Consider the following 15,775-nt stretch of genomic DNA (forward strand, 5'->3'; position numbering starts at 1 on the left):
CAACCCACTTCATTGACCACTAGACCACACCCTTGTGAGCTATACTTTCCTTCTATTTTAAGGACTGAAGTGGATTTCTGACAGTAAGTCAACCAATTCCTAGAATTTCAGATGGCAATGGATACTTCGGTAAAGTTTTACAGTGTAAGTAGTAGTACCAGTAGCTGTGAGGGGTTCTCACGTAATTAAAGTAAAGAAGAAACCTGATTATATGCTGCGGGTAATTCATATTCAGAAACTTTAGGTAAACTGCAATCAAACATGCACTGAGAAGAACAGCGGGCACGTTACTTCAAAAGAACTAATTTCACCCTGTTTTCATGTCTTTATGTTTTAGATATGACGTTCCTGTTGAGAGTTTGTTCATTTCTTTCTGTACATCGAGCTTCTTAACAAAGCTAAAGAGAGCAAAGATTCCAAAAAGGAGAGTTGCAACTGTAAGTGGATTGTCATAAGATCATGAAGCAGCATACGATTCAGTAGTTGCATGGAATGGTAATACTTGGCACCCTTGATACAGCAAGTATGGTGCTCAAAATGGAACTATTGAACATTCTATCACCACTAAAATTCGTATCACTGTTTAACGTAATACTTGAAACTTGATTCACTTGTTGGCTATTGGAACCTATAACTTCAAGTGCCAGCCTCCCCCCCGCACCCCCCCCCCCCCCCCCCCCCAACCACAAACAAAAAAAAAAAAAAAAAAAAAAAAAGACTAGTTCATAAGTTTTGAGTTAGTTGCACAAATAAAATATGCACCCTGTGGGAAACTACATGAAATGTGCAAGGACTTAAACCGCAGAATTGCACAACTTAAATATGCGCCCTGTGGAAAAACCATGAAACATGCAAGGACTTACACTGTAGAATCTTATAGATAAGCAGAAATACAGACATCGACTTGTGGTTAGGACACCAGGCATGAAGAGACTTGTTTTAAAGACAGATCAGTTCGAAAAATACCACCATCTGCAGACCTTCGAGTCTGTTCCTCTTCTTTTCTTTTCTCCTTTTTGTTTTCCTTTTTAGGCAGGGCCGTATTTGCATTTATTTGATTTATCCCCCTTGGCAAAAGTCAGAAGGAGGCGATCTCCAGATACAGGGCTTCTGGTAAAGAACATAAGAAAACATTTTTAATTTTGAACTTTTTATTTAGGAATGTTCTTTTATTACTAATCAAGCTTAAAGTTCAATAAAATGTTATCTTAAACTCAACATTCACTTATTACACATTATTTTCTGAACCCCAAAAGAAAAAGATAACAAACACACAGGGATTAAGGACCCATGGAAAGCAAGAAAAGTATAACCTTCTCTCATTTGGTGGTCTTCATGTGTTCTCGAACCTGGTCATACGCATTAAGAAGGTCTGCCCGTTTATTTGCCACTTCTACAAGAGTTTCCAAAGCTGCAAAAGATAAAGCCACTCATGTTATAAAGATGAGGCACAAAAGGATAGCTTAAATAGGTAAGCCACAAAGTTGATCCAGATTTCAGTAAGTTCTATATATGGCTAGACACACCAGTCCTAGAATAGTACGGTATATTTTGATGGAAAACAGAGAGACATACACACACACTTTGTGGCTCACGAAAATGTTACTGCAGTTTCTCACACATATTTTTGGCACTTTCAATTCTCAAAAGTTTTAACTTCATCAGGACTCTTTGTTACTACAAGCCACTGTTATCTCCAGTATACCAATGTGAAAAGATACTTCTGATGGTTGCTGGGGGTGAAAGTAATTTACCTGTCTCAAATGACGATTGGGCAGCTCGAAGCTTTGGACAGACCAGCACTCCAAACATGGATAATGACTTGAGTCGCTCTTTTCGAGCCTAGAAAAGAAATAACATTACCATTAAATTTAATGTACACAATAATGCTCAATTTAATTCTAGTCTAACCCTGCCAAATTAATAAAAAGAGAGGTAATCAGGAAAAGAATATAGTAAGATTGATGTTCATTTTAAAAAAAAAAAAGAGAACAGTAAAATTGATATATCCAGGCTGAACTCCGAAAATCCAAACTTTTGCAGATGTATTAACACTTGATCTTAGCCAAAAGGCTTGGAAAGGTAAATTCAAACATTGCAGACTTGCTCTCCGCCTATGCCAATTGTGGCAACTAGCTCGGAGATTAAAACAAGGGGGATTTGATGGACTTGTTTATTAAAGTTGGTGAAGGATGCATTGAAATGATTATAGATAACAAGGTCACGTAAAAGAGAAATAGTCTGTTGACAAGATAGCACATCAATGATATAAAGGAAGAAGAAGAAACAGAGAAAGAGATTACTTCTTCACTTCAGTTTATCGATTCAGAGGACAATTACAGGCAAACTTGGATGATGAGAGGGGATCATATAATTGCGGAGATATTTAAGTTGAAACAAGATTGATGTTTAAAAACTTTTTGGATAATCTTGATCTATGTTCACTTCCTAAGGAAAATTTAGTAGCAAAACTGAATTGCAAGGTGATTCAATGATTCTGAACAGATTATCAAATGCATTGATACATGCCATGCAAGCATCGTTTTATAAAATCATACCACCTTGAAAACACTGTATGGTAAGAAATTGTCGTGAGAATTAATTGGCGAGTCTCTTACTTGATCCTCCAGCGTGCGTGGTGATTCAGTAGTTTCTTGAGCTTCTGACACTTCTTCCTGAACTTCTTTGCAAAAGTAAAAGAAATAAACTTTCTTTTATCAAAGAAGATCAATTCAGGTAAAAGAGTATATGAAGGAAAAATGCTAGAGATATTGTCATGCAGTCAACACTATAAATGTTGAGAGAGAAACATTTTCATGCTTCTACCTCAGTAAGAGTAGCTAGAGATTCAGGTCTATTATCGTGTTTGAAACAAGCAGATGTTTTACTTTATATTAACATCCTAGTATCGTATTCTTCTTAAAGCTGCTTTTAAGAAACAGTATGAGCACTAAAAGAGACAGGATCATGCATCTGTACCAGAATTTGACAAACCCTCCTGATTCAGAGACTTTGGACTAATGGATTTCTTCTGTAACAGCTTATCCTCCTCAAATTTCGCTTCCTCAGAACAGCTTTTTGAACTCTCAGATGATGCCCACTTGCACAAACTGAAATGTGATTTCTCTAATTCAGGTCCAGCTGCATAACAAAATGAGTAATAGGAATTGTTGAGAAAAAAAATCTTTTCTACATCATAGTCAATCTTAAAACGAAAAATTAGGAAAAAAATTAAGCTAATACAGGTCCCTGAGCTCACTTGATCCATATAATCAGCTCCGTGGGGAAAGGAAGAAGAGCTGAGTCTTAAATAGGTAAATGAGGAAAAAGATAAATCAGGCATGATGCCATTGTTACGTTGCACTTAAGCATTAGAACTCTTCCATGGATCCCAAAGGTTAAGCATTAACGGAAAAGAATTCCATGGCAAAATGAGCATATCACAAGCAATATTATGTGCCGTCAAGCAAAATGCAGAAATGCTCAAAAAGAATGGATTTAGTAAACCCGATTTACCATCTTGATGATTTAATTGCAATGTAGTGGCAGCGGAATGAGATTTGAGATCAAACAATGCACTACTGATACGCGAAGCACCCATGGAATGCCTAGCACTCGCCAACTCCAGCCATCCCTGCCATGTAAGCAAATGCCGGGTCAACACTATAGCACACGGGCATAGCTATCTCCTTTGGAGATAGTGGACCACGTGAACCTATGGTCTCTCCGACTAGATATTATGTAGTATATATTTCCTAGAATTGATCTAATATTGACTGCTGTCACCCGTGCTCCAAAAAGGTTGAATGCAATGTTATTAGCAAGAGTAATAGGGATCAATTCTACTTATTACATTCGTTTTTCTCCTTTCTTATGTGGTGCACCATTAGAAATTCTAGATTCGCCTCTGCTAAAATATAGCAACTTCGTGGATCAATGAATGTTACTTGCACGAATTTGAATATCATCCACTTGCAATCAGCTCGATCAAACTTAAATATTCATCCACTTGAATACCCATTATATACACACACACATATGCATCACTATAAATCAATTTTAAACTAAATTCAGGATCTGCCGTCAAAGAGATGCAACTCAATTTTAATTATGTGAGGATTATAACAGAATCCTTACCTTGAAATATTCAAATATTTTCGCTTGGATAAAAATGAGTGAAAATATTACCTCGTGGACTAACACAGTCGTAAAAAAAGAATGAGTGAAATCAGAAAAGAAAGAAAATGTAACCTGGCGAAGTGAAGAAGAAAGAGAATTCATAAGAAGTAGATAGCTGTCTGTAGAATCCAGTAACTGTAAAACATTCTTATCGGAACTCTGCATTTCTGCATCTTCATTCACCATATTCAATCAATCACAATCTGCTTGCTGTACAATTCTGGGAGAAAGCTAGAAATTCTTAATTTGTTGATTTAATTCTAGTTCCACTATTAATAGCTAGCCCCGACCCGATCCGATTTCGTCAACCCATCACTTCTATGTTAAATTGACCAACTTACCCCCTCTAATTACATACTTGGTTAAAGATTATATAAGCTTATAAAACTATAATTAATGGAAAAAAAAATTATACAAGTAGGAAATTGAACACTCATATATTAAGTTGACCAACTTACCCTCTTGCATATATTGGTTGAAAATTATATTTTTCTAAAATGCCTTTTTTTAAAAAAATAAAAAAATATAAATATTATATATGTCCCAGAAGAGGCCAGCACATATACAAATTCTGTAAAACATTTTATAAAAAAAGGTCTCTATAGAATTGTTGGTCTTAGACCTTAGTACATTTATGCAATTTAACTTGTGAATTTTTTTTAATATTTCTATCTGATCAAATCTGTTTTACCCAAACGAGTGGTGTGCTTCTGTAATATTCTGCGAGTTGAATGGTTAGTTTTGGAAAACGAAAAATAAGCTGCGAGGCATTCGGATTTAGGGTTTGCAAGAGTACCCCAGTATATATATTCACCTCCCATACGCGCTTTCACTCTTTTGGTCCATTTTTATTATCTCCATTGTTGAGTAGCCGAAAAACTCGAGATACTGCAAAACATGGTGCAGAGACTTACATATCGAAAGCGGCACAGTTATGCCACCAAATCCAATCAACACAGGGTTGTCAAAACTCCTGGTAATTTGCTCTGCTCTAACCTATTTTGTCCCTCTTTTAATTGAGTTGGATTTGCTTCAACATTGTTATTTTTATATGAACCAAGGCTGATTCTGAATTTGAATTAATGTGCATAGTACATCCACCACTAGGAATTGTTTGTTATACAGAGTGTATTCAGTTATGTGATCACTGACGTACTGTTATGATATCTTTTTTTTTTTTTGACAATTAGGTGGAAAGTTAATTTACCAAGCCACCAAGAAGAGAGCCAGTGGCCCTAAATGCCCAGTTACTGGCAAGAGAATCCAAGGGGTATTTTTCATTTTTCATTTTTCATTTTCCCTTTATGGTCCTTTTGTGATTCATTTTTTTCTTTAGTATGCGGTCCTCGGGTATTTAGTAGTTCTCATCTCTTTTCCCCTTTAGAACTCGGCTAATGGATAGAATAAAACTTTGCATAAAAGAAGTAGAACTTAAAGGCACTTGTTCGTAAACAAGCTAAGAATCAGATTGTTTTTCTGCTAAAGGACATTGTTACCAGCTAACAAGAATGCAGGACTTTTATTTAGCCTATGTGGACAAACATATATAGCCTCCGTCTCTTAACATCTTCAAACATGTCTTAGGAATCGAAGCAGCAACTGGGACCATAGAGAAGTGGCCATAAACTAGAGTCTTGACCTATTGTTTAGCAGAAATAAGAATGAAGCTTTAGTTATAGTCTTACAGTTTGTTAAGACACTTATCGAGCTAATGGCTTACAGAAGTGATCATTTTAGATTTTTAATTGCCAGCCTAATAGTGAATGTACTGTTGCTGACCTATGTTCCTTTTATCTCATTTTAGTGTATGGAAAATGGAAATAGATTATTTTTGATTCTTGCCTCTATGTATCAGTTTTAAAATCTTTAGCATAGAATGTTTACATATACAACTAAAAGACAGCGTATGGAACCATCTTGAGGATATTTGATTTGAATTATCATGTACTGTGTTAATGCAAAAAGTTTCCCATCTTTAAGTAAGAAGATCTAGTCAAAAGAAAATTATGGTTGCTGGAGTTTAGACGTTGTTCGGTGAGAGAACTTTGGACATTAGTAAAGAGTTCTAAAATACCCTTTAGATATCCATATACCCCTCCATGACTAGGAGGGTTTAGCAGTCTTAATTTTACTACAGTGGGAACTCTTGGAAATTACCAAAGATGAACGTGTTTTATTACCTCTTCTCCATGTGTCCCCAACTCCCAAAAAGGACCTTAAATGAACAAGTACATATTGATGTTTTTCTCTCTTGTTTAGATTCCACACTTGAGACCTGCTGAATACAAGAGATCCAGATTGCCAAGAAACCGCAGGACTGTGAATCGTGCTTACGGAGGTGTGCTGTCTGGAAGTGCTGTAAGGGAGAGGTATGCTTTTTTTGTCAGCAAATTGCATATTGGCATTCGATATATTTAACTAGAGTTTCTTGACACAAGTACATTAATCCGTCCATGATTTACCTATGCAGAATCATCCGGGCTTTCTTGGTTGAAGAACAAAAAATTGTGAAGAAGGTGTTGAAGATTCAGAAGGCAAAGGAAAAACTAGCTTCAAAGAGCTGAGGGGTAGGGACGCTGAAGTCTCTGTCAAGTCTATTGTGTTTTCAGATAACTTAGCTTTGATGACGATGAATATATGTGAAAGAACCTGTCGAAATGCAACTGCGATTAGAATTTAAGCTCTAGTATGGTTTTGTAAACTCCTTTTGGAACTATTGCCACCTGATTGGAGGAGGTTTTTCCTCTTTCCATTTCAATGATATTTTAACGCATGATAACTAAGTTTACCTGTGCATGGCGTTTGCTTAGTGCATCGGGATGCCCTTTTTTTATAACTCAAGTTTTCGGCTGTGATTATTACTCAATCCCTAAGGTACACTTTTTCAGATGATATACAGGAATGATAGTCATTAGGAAATTACTTATCTTGAAATGCTAGGGAGCCAGGGTGTATGTGATGTTGCGGAAGATAAAATGTAGTAGATTATTTTGTTACGATTTACCTTGAATCACTTGATAGTAAGTTTATGTTGGAGAATGTATCAATTCACCAGGGTACCCGAAAAGAGAAATTGGTAAAATATGAAGCAAATGCTTGACTTTTTTCTTAAGTCGCGTTACACCTACACCTAATAAATCCACTTCCAATTTTATTTTCATTATTGTTTTTATTTATCCAAATTGTATGCGACCTTTCGCAGGATACAAAATCATACTCGCGCCGTTCCAAATTATTCATTCCAATTTTTTAATTTAATTTTTTATTTTACTTATTTTTTTTCATTAATTAAGAAGAAATAATTTTTTTTTTCGTGTTTTACCTTTACATTAATTATTTTTTCTGTAAATTAAAATATAAATATTATTTAATAAGAATACTATAATAAATTTGTCATATTATTAATTATTTTTCTTAATTAATGTGTCATCTCAATTTGAAATTAATTATGTTATTTAATTAATGTGTCATCTCTAATTTGAAATGAAAAAAGTATTAATTAAGTAAAACAAACTTTTTGGTTCTTCAATAATGCAGGGACAAATTCATAGGGGGGGCCTATCTGTAAAATTAGATATTTTATGGATATATAATTTTGTAAAGGGAAAGCATGCGGTAGGTGGATTCCCGTTTATCGCTGAGTCTCATCGTTTTTAATTCTATCTTCCAGTACTAGTACTGCACAAATAATGGAGGAATACAAATCACTGAAAATCATTCAAAAATCCCCAAATTCTGGGGTCTGTTTCTTGTATCTGAACCGACCTAGCCATCTCAACGCTCTGTCAGGTGACTTCTTCACTGAATTCCCCAAAGCCATCTCCTCACTGGATCAAAACCCTGATGTTGCCGTTATCATCCTCGCTGGCTCCGGCAAGCACTTCTGTTCCGGGATCGACTTCCAAACCCTAAACAACGCCTTAAAAGGATCTTACGCTGCTGATTGCGGCCGCAACGTCGAGAGGCTCCGGCAACATATCAAGTTCCTGCAGGAGGCTATTAGTGCCCTGGAGTGTTGTCGTAAACCGGTGATTGCCGCTGTCCATGGCGCATGTATTGGTGGTGCGATTGATATAATTACTGCCTGTGATATTAGGTTTTGTTCTTCTGATGCCTTTTTCTCGGTGAAAGAGGTGGATCTAGCTATTACGGCTGATCTTGGGACACTTCAGAGGCTTCCCAGTATTGTTGGGTTTGGCAATGCCATGGAGTTGGCTTTAACTGGTCGGAGGTTTACAGGTTCCGAAGCTAAAGACTTGGGGTTGGTCTCTCAGGTTTTTACTTGTAAACAAGCTTTGGAGGAAGGCGTCAAACTTGTTGCTGAGGAAATAGCTACAAAGTCTCCGCTTGCTGTTATTGGAACAAAAGCGGTGTTGCTGAAAAGTAGGGATTTGACAGTGGAACAAGGCCTGGATTATGTTGCCACATGGAATTCTGGTGTCCTGTTATCAGATGATTTGAAAGAAGCAATTTCAGCACATAGTCAGAAGAGAAAACCTAAATTTGCCAAACTCTAGTTTGGTAATTGATGGAATTTGAAAGGGTTAATAAATCTGCGTGTGAGCAAATGTGACTGTTGGTCGAGTGACAAGATTGAGATTCTTATGTGTTTAATCATAGTTTAATTCTCAAATACTGTTGGTCTTTGTCAACTCTATTATGTTTTCAGATAACTTAGCTTTGGTGATGATGAATGTGTGAAAGAACCTGTCGAAATGCTACTGCGATTAGAATTTAATTAGCTCTAGTATGGTCTTGTAAACTCCTTTTTGTGGAACTATTGCCACCTGATTGGAGGAGGCAATGATATTTGAACGCAAGATAACTCAAGTTTTCGGCTGTGATTATTACTCAATCCGTAAGGTACACTTTTTCAGATGATATACAGGAATGATAGTCATTAGGAAATTACTATTACCTTGAAATGCTAGGGAGCCAGGGTATGTGATGTTGCGCAAGATAAAATGTAGATTATTTTGTTACGATTACCTTGAATCACTTGATAGTAAGTTTTTCTTGGAGAAGGTATCAATTCACCAGGGTATCACAATGAAATATTGGTAAAAATTGAAAGCAAATGCTCGACTTTTTTCTCAAGTAGCGTTACACCTACACCTAATAAATCCACTTCCAATTTTATTTTCATTATTGTTTCTGTTTATCCAAGTTGTATACGACCTTTTTCAGGATATCAAGTAAAACGAACTCTTTGGTTCTTCAAAACGAATTGGAACTTGTTGCGTTTAATGCAGGGACAAATTCATAGGCGCCAAAATATGGGACACTTTAACCTGTGGCCTATCTGTAATACTAGATATTTTATGTATATATAATCTCTAAAGTCCAACTTGAGAAAGGGAAAGCATGCAATAGAACATAGTGCTCAATAGAGACTTAAGGAGAAAACACGTAAAATTTATCCAAACATATTTTGTTTAAATTGGAGCAGAGCCAGCAGAGTGAAAATAAAACATAAAGCTGTACAATAACTTTTAACAGAATATTGTTGTTTTTTTAGTGCTATGGCTAGATTCTTCTTCTTTTTTTCCCTTACAGGTATCCGGTATCTGAATCTGTCTAACTCAGATTTTGGATACCGGATGCCAAAAGGGAAAAAGACTAGCTGTACACAAAGCAGGAGGTTCACTGTTTGAATTTAGAACTAGGTGTAGCATTTGCTTGTTGAGTAAGCGGTGGATATCTCACTAGGACGGGAAGGAGAATCCCATGACAAACTAGGCTTCCATTCATCAGCTATAGTGGTCAAACTGAATGGAAAACCAACTGATCTGATATTTTCCCATTCAGCAATATTATCATTTATTGAAGTTTGATTACTTGTTAATCCTGCTTCATGTTCTTCCATGCTTATACTTTTTTGCATCTCTTGTGATGAACTAATTGAGAAGCTGTTGAGTTGTTGATTTGGACCTTCGAAGTCTATGGTCTCAGAGGTCTTGCTGATATCCGTGATTAAACCCGGGGATGTGTTGAAAAACATGGAATTCACGTCCAGTAAACACCTGTTGTTTTGTCCTGAAACCTCAGGGGACGACGAAAACACAAAGTTACAGGAGATGTCTGTGCTAGGACTTGAAAGATAAGATGGTCTTGACACCATATTGTTGAGGACCTTATATGAAGGAACATGTGAGACTCCTTGTAGTATGTCATTATTACTCGATAGGTGGAGAACTGATCCAGTTTCTGTTATAGTAGAGACATTCTCCGAGCCGAAATGAGCAGTTGCACTTTGATTGAACAACTCTGGAGATGCTACTTCAGATAATGGATTTACCCAAGGGTAAGATAGAGCTCTATTTGCCATTGAATTGGTTTTCTTGAATATTCTGCAGATGGCCCATGAATCCTGCAGGGATCAAAGAGAACGTATATCGATTTAAACTAAATTAACACAGTCTTAAATGGATGATTGGAGGGCTAAGTAAACTGCATAATGAACCTACATTTGGTGGAAAGTTCTTATCCAAGAATTTCTTAGGTGGTGCTGACTCGCTGTTAGTCGTGGGAAGGCGAAACTCGTGCATCATCCAGTCAGTTTTTATACCTCTGGCAGCCCTGCCTCTGTAGAAAACTAGGGACTTCTTAAGACCAATGCATTTGGTGCTATCAGAGGAATAAATTGGTCTGTCAGTTCCAGTAGCCTTCCAAAAACCAGCTCCTGTTACACGGTTTGGACGGGCGCTATTCCTGTACTTACGGTCCCTTGGACAGTAGAAATACCACTCTTTTTCCCCTGTAGATGCCAGCTCTGTACAAAAATTGGTATCACTAGGAAATATTAGACTATGTCAAATCTTATGTGGGTGTAAGACTAATATTGATTTCGGCTTAAGAATTTTTATACTATCAGATCATCATAAAATAACTATATGCAAGCGTCCATAAAAGTTAGATCTTAAGCATAAGTGAAATAATATACTTGCTGCTACAAAGCTGAAAATGGAAAATGAACCTAAAGAATATGGACATGCAGAGGAATTGTCTTTCTTACTTGGGAGGTCCCATGGATCATATTTATATATATCTACTTGTTTGATGAGCTCAATAGGAAGAGATCTTTGCTGAACCTTTCTCTTTAGATAGAACCCAACCAGCTCTTCATCTGTTGGATGAAATCGAAAACCAGGTAGCATCACTTCATCAAGCTTCTCCACATCACTTTTGTCATCCATTATTTCTCTAGTAATTACTCTCAGGGCAAATCAAGAATCCTCTAGCAAAAATCTCAGGGCAAAGTTTAGAGCAAATTGAATTAGTTTGAGGTCATATTGTCCCTTAAAAAATGTAAGCTAGGGACCAAATTTATGATCTCCAAAAGACTATAAAGTTAGTCTGTATGGAGATATGTTTTCACACCTCCCATGATGTGCTTATTGTTGGCTACCCTTTATATTCTTACTGAATTCTGGCAGTCACAACAAAATGACAAGTCAATCTTCTAATGAAAATAATGTACACTAGTATTAATATTTTAATTTGTTGGAGTTTGAATAGTTTTTTGTGTTTAATTAACATGCATTCTAACCGTTTGCCAATGTTTTGTGTACATCCTTCTTGATTGAAATATGACTTTTAGGTCATTGGATCTAAAAATGGCAGTTTCTATTCTCTGATATAAAAGCTTCCATTCTTTGTGCCACCTATGACCACGTGACCCTTCCCCATTAAATATCTTGGATACTTAGCGATTAATTAAACAAAAATTTGAAAAGAGAAAATATTCTATTACTATACCCAAAACAGCTGTAACACAGCTCAACTTAAAAGGGAGTTTCATTACCCCTGAACTAATTAAAAATATAATTTTGACACCCTTAGTGAGTACGTGGCACACACATGTGCCTATGTGGACACTTCAATGTGTTGTGCCATGTATGTGTCACGTAGGCACTAAGGGTGTCAAAATTATACTTTTAGTTAGTTCAGGGGTAATAAGACCCTCTTTAAGTTGAGGTATGTCTCTGCCATTTTGGGTATAGTTCAAGGGTAACAGGGTATTATCTCATTTGAAAATAGTTGTAGTAAATTATATATAACCAATTGATCACCCTTTTCCAAATGACTTGAGAGCAGCCTATATTGGAAAACTTTATTTGTAGTTGATTAATTTTTTTTTATCAAATCAATTAATACAAACACATGTCATATGTACATTTTATTAGTTAATCATGATCAAGTTGTATTGTATGTTCACTTTAATTCGTTACTTCATTGGGATTGATAAGATAAAAACTTAGACCTTCTAGTGATACAAATTCACTAATTTTTTTTTCTTAAAAACATTTTATGTCATAAGCCTGTTAATGGACCCTATCGGTAACCTGTTGGGAGGTTAGGACTAGGTGCATTACAAGTTGGAACTGATAAAGTCCAAAGTTGGATAAGGCAATACTCGTCATAAAATGTTGTCTTAAGTGTTTGTCTTGTAACATTTGTCTTTTCAAAAAATCCATTTACGGTCGAATTCTAAATTACTTCTTCTTATACCTACTTGGTTACAAAACCATATATAGAATTCATGTGCAATGTGAGATATGAATAGGATTTCAAGATAATTTTTTGGAGAAACGTGAAGTGTAAGTAATTCTCCAGTAAGAAAATTTCACTTGAGACTTGTAGTCTGTTTAGTTGAGCTTTTGATATCTCCATATTCTTTTACTGTTAGAAGTGATTTTAGAAAAAGTTGCTTGACCAATGCTTTTGAAAAATTCTTTTTATCAATATTCGAGCAGTATTTATGCTCGACCAATGTTCAAAAATGCTTCGGTGAAAAACTAGTATTTTAGTTTTTTTGAAAAGAAGCTTTCATAACTACTCAAAAGCACTTTTTTTCTTAAAAACTTGATCAAACATCATTTTTTTTTTTTTCTTTTTAAATAAACACTTTTTAACTTATTAAAAGCGTGATGAAACAGGCTATGAATTTACCATGCATAAAGTATCTTATTGAAAATATAAGATATGGATGGATGTGGAAATTTACGTCAGTAGTGCATTGATTTAGGTTGGAATTTGTACAAGAGTTGAGTATATTGCAAAACTAGGTTAACCACATATGGATTTAATTACCAGCACCTAAGTGATGCGCATGTGCAAGTGTACATTGAAGGTAAATAGTAGTAGTATATTGCAGTTCACCAAACAGCAAGCAACGAGCAGCTCACCTACTACCTATTGACTGCTTCTGTAATCTTTTTTCATCATTATTTCCATTATTGGAAAAAACATAGCTACGAGACATCCAACATACATTTGTAGTCTTATAAGTTGAAAATTTCTTTCATTACCAATGTCATCTACTACTAATTATTGGTATAAAATAGTACTTACTGTTGAAAATGACTTTCTCATAGCTGCATGCATATCATGTAAAATGATGGTGATTGTGTTGTAGTGTAACGATAATTGCAATCATTTATCGATATAAATAAGCTTTGTATATATAACATGAAATTGGTGGGGCACTATTATATTACTGATTTAATTTATCAACTGGGAAAAGAAAATTAATGCCTAGCTTAATATAGACAATGCTTGGTGGAACCTAGGATTGCTAAACCCATGTCTGGTGGCAGAAGAGCATAAAATTAACAAATAAGCAATCCATATAGTAAATGGCTCTTGTAGATTTCAATTCCAATTTAAGGAGTAATGTAGGTCAAAGTTCATCTTGTAACCTGAGCTAACCACACTCTTTCTGTGTGTCAATCAAATTATTGTACTAATTCTAATTATTGCCAAGGAACTTAGGGATAGTGTTTTACTTCTTAATTAAGTGAAATCACAGCCTTGCAAATATTTTAGCTCTATGCGTTCAACCATTAAGACAGCCTATTGTATTTTGAAAATTATAAGTTTGGACTATTTAAAAAATTTTAATAATTTTTTACACAAAAATTTTCGTTACGTATCAAAAGGATTAGATTAATTAGATGAACCTAATATTACAACGTTGCTTCCGCCTCTAAGTACAAAATATATATCATTTAATCACAACAAAACCAAAGTGAAAATTTGATAACGTTGTGCCGACCGAGAATTAGGTGGGGCGGCTTGACGCCGGTGAATGTGCGGGAGATAAGGAAGAAGTTGACTGGTATGGGGGTATGGGTGCGTAGGGGAGACATAGATGGTAGGTGGGATAGGGCGGCTAGGTGCATCAAGGAGACTGCTAGTGAGGTTTTGGGTGTGTCTAGGGGCCAGGCCGGGCACCATAGGGGTGTCACACCCCTTTTTCGCTCGAAGGGATCGAAGTCGAAGGGTTTTCCCAATTAAAGTGACGATATTGAATAGGAATTAATTTATTTATAGAGTCGCCACTTGGAATTGAGTTATGGTGTTCCAAGTCACCTTTTTGAATCCCTAATCAAAAGGAAATGACTCTTTATTGGTCTGCGAAAACAGAAGACCGGATAAGGAATTCTGTTGACCGAGGAGAAGGTGTGAGGCACCCCTCGAGTCCCGTGGTTCTAGTACGGTTGCTTTTATTGACTTATCTTAACTAAAACTATTTTTTTATAAATTATGTTAAGGCCTTGTTTCGTTCATTTTTTTTAAATATCTAAAAATTACTTAAAACTCTTGTATTAAATAAATCGGTGAAAATTAATTTTAGAAAAATATTTATCAAGGTGCATTATTGCATTCTTGAATTTTAATACGTCCCAGAAAGATGTGCACGCCACATTCTTAATCGAGAAAAATATATTAAACGTACTTAAAAATGTTTATCGCTATGAACATGATTATTTTACTATGAATTCATAACAATTTTTATTTATTCAAAACACTATATAATTTTATTAGCAAATTGAACAAAATTTATTCAAAGTGGAACATTAATTTAATAGATAATTATTAAATCTTATTAATGATATTAATAAATAAATTACAAATAATAATAATAACAAATTAATAGAATAAAATAATATAAAATCAACATTTGTAGTTATCAGTAAACCAAATTAATAATTGAGAAACAGTTAAAAGGAAACATAGTATTAGTATGTATTTTTCTATATATAAATAGTAACTGCAGAATGATTCGGGCAAGGAATTTAACCGGAGAAGGTACGCCTGTCAATGATTGGTGGCTGGTGGTGCGGCGGCTAGGTGGTTCTAGCCGGATTTAGCGCCGGAGAGGAGATTTGCAGGCGGGAAAGGGAAAGGAAGAAAAGGCCGGAGGCAGTGCGAGGTTGATTGGTTCGCTGTTGTAGCAATTCCAGCCAAATCCGGTGGTTTTTCCGGCAAAGGGGGAAGGCGGCAGCGATAATGGGTAGTAGAGGTCAATTCCGGTGAGTTGGGTTACGGATTCTACTGTTTTCGACGTTCTCCAATCTCTCACTAATGCATATGTGCAAATTGTGTTGCTGAGAGTGTGTGTGTAATTGATGAATGAAAATATGGATGCTGCTACATCTGTAAAAGTATAAATTAACTTGTGAACATTTTTACTCCGCTTTTGTCATATACAAATGAAAAAATATATACTTCACTGCATATTATAAATTTTCTTTTCACTGTTAACAATACCCGAATACAATAATACAATAAACCTACATAACAATTCATG

The 15,775-nt window shown here is 35.6% G+C and overlaps 4 protein-coding genes across 5 annotated transcripts; 2 read left to right on the forward strand and 2 right to left on the reverse strand.

The window, feature by feature from the left end:
• Positions 1-702: 702 nt before the first annotated feature.
• On the reverse strand, positions 703-4,767 carry LOC107860533 (coiled-coil domain-containing protein 115). 2 transcript variants are annotated; one of them, XM_016705922.2, is made up of 7 exons: positions 4,252-4,767; positions 3,517-3,634; positions 2,980-3,141; positions 2,619-2,680; positions 1,755-1,842; positions 1,314-1,411; positions 703-1,110 (listed from the first exon to the last, which is right to left on the reverse strand). In XM_016705922.2, the coding sequence occupies exons 1-6, from the start codon at positions 4,363-4,365 to the stop codon at positions 1,320-1,322; spliced, it is 636 nt and encodes a 211-aa protein (XP_016561408.1). In that variant the 5' UTR covers positions 4,366-4,767; the 3' UTR covers positions 703-1,110; positions 1,314-1,319. The 2 variants fall into 2 exon arrangements, with proteins under 2 accessions (XP_016561408.1, XP_016561407.1); XM_016705921.2 differs by having other exon boundaries at positions 2,619-2,683; positions 4,252-4,616.
• A 75-nt stretch (positions 4,768-4,842) lies between these two features.
• On the forward strand, positions 4,843-6,962 carry LOC107860534 (60S ribosomal protein L34). The gene is made up of 4 exons (XM_016705923.2): positions 4,843-5,155; positions 5,370-5,449; positions 6,439-6,548; positions 6,650-6,962. The coding sequence occupies exons 1-4, from the start codon at positions 5,077-5,079 to the stop codon at positions 6,741-6,743; spliced, it is 363 nt and encodes a 120-aa protein (XP_016561409.1). The 5' UTR covers positions 4,843-5,076; the 3' UTR covers positions 6,744-6,962.
• Positions 6,963-7,708: 746 nt separating this feature from the next.
• Positions 7,709-9,009, forward strand: LOC107860535 (delta(3,5)-Delta(2,4)-dienoyl-CoA isomerase, peroxisomal). The gene has a single exon (XM_016705924.2). The coding sequence runs from the start codon at positions 7,869-7,871 to the stop codon at positions 8,694-8,696; it is 828 nt and encodes a 275-aa protein (XP_016561410.1). The 5' UTR covers positions 7,709-7,868; the 3' UTR covers positions 8,697-9,009.
• Positions 9,010-9,594: 585 nt separating this feature from the next.
• On the reverse strand, positions 9,595-11,879 carry LOC107861452 (putative NAC domain-containing protein 94). Its single transcript, XM_016706790.2, has 3 exons — positions 11,195-11,879; positions 10,647-10,951; positions 9,595-10,549 (listed from the first exon to the last, which is right to left on the reverse strand). The coding sequence occupies exons 1-3, from the start codon at positions 11,373-11,375 to the stop codon at positions 9,842-9,844; spliced, it is 1,194 nt and encodes a 397-aa protein (XP_016562276.1). The 5' UTR covers positions 11,376-11,879; the 3' UTR covers positions 9,595-9,841.
• Between the last annotated feature and the right edge of the window lie 3,896 nt (positions 11,880-15,775).

Source organism: Capsicum annuum, chromosome 2 (assembly GCF_002878395.1).
Source record: "Capsicum annuum cultivar UCD-10X-F1 chromosome 2, UCD10Xv1.1, whole genome shotgun sequence".
Taxonomy (NCBI): Eukaryota; Viridiplantae; Streptophyta; class Magnoliopsida; order Solanales; family Solanaceae; genus Capsicum; species Capsicum annuum.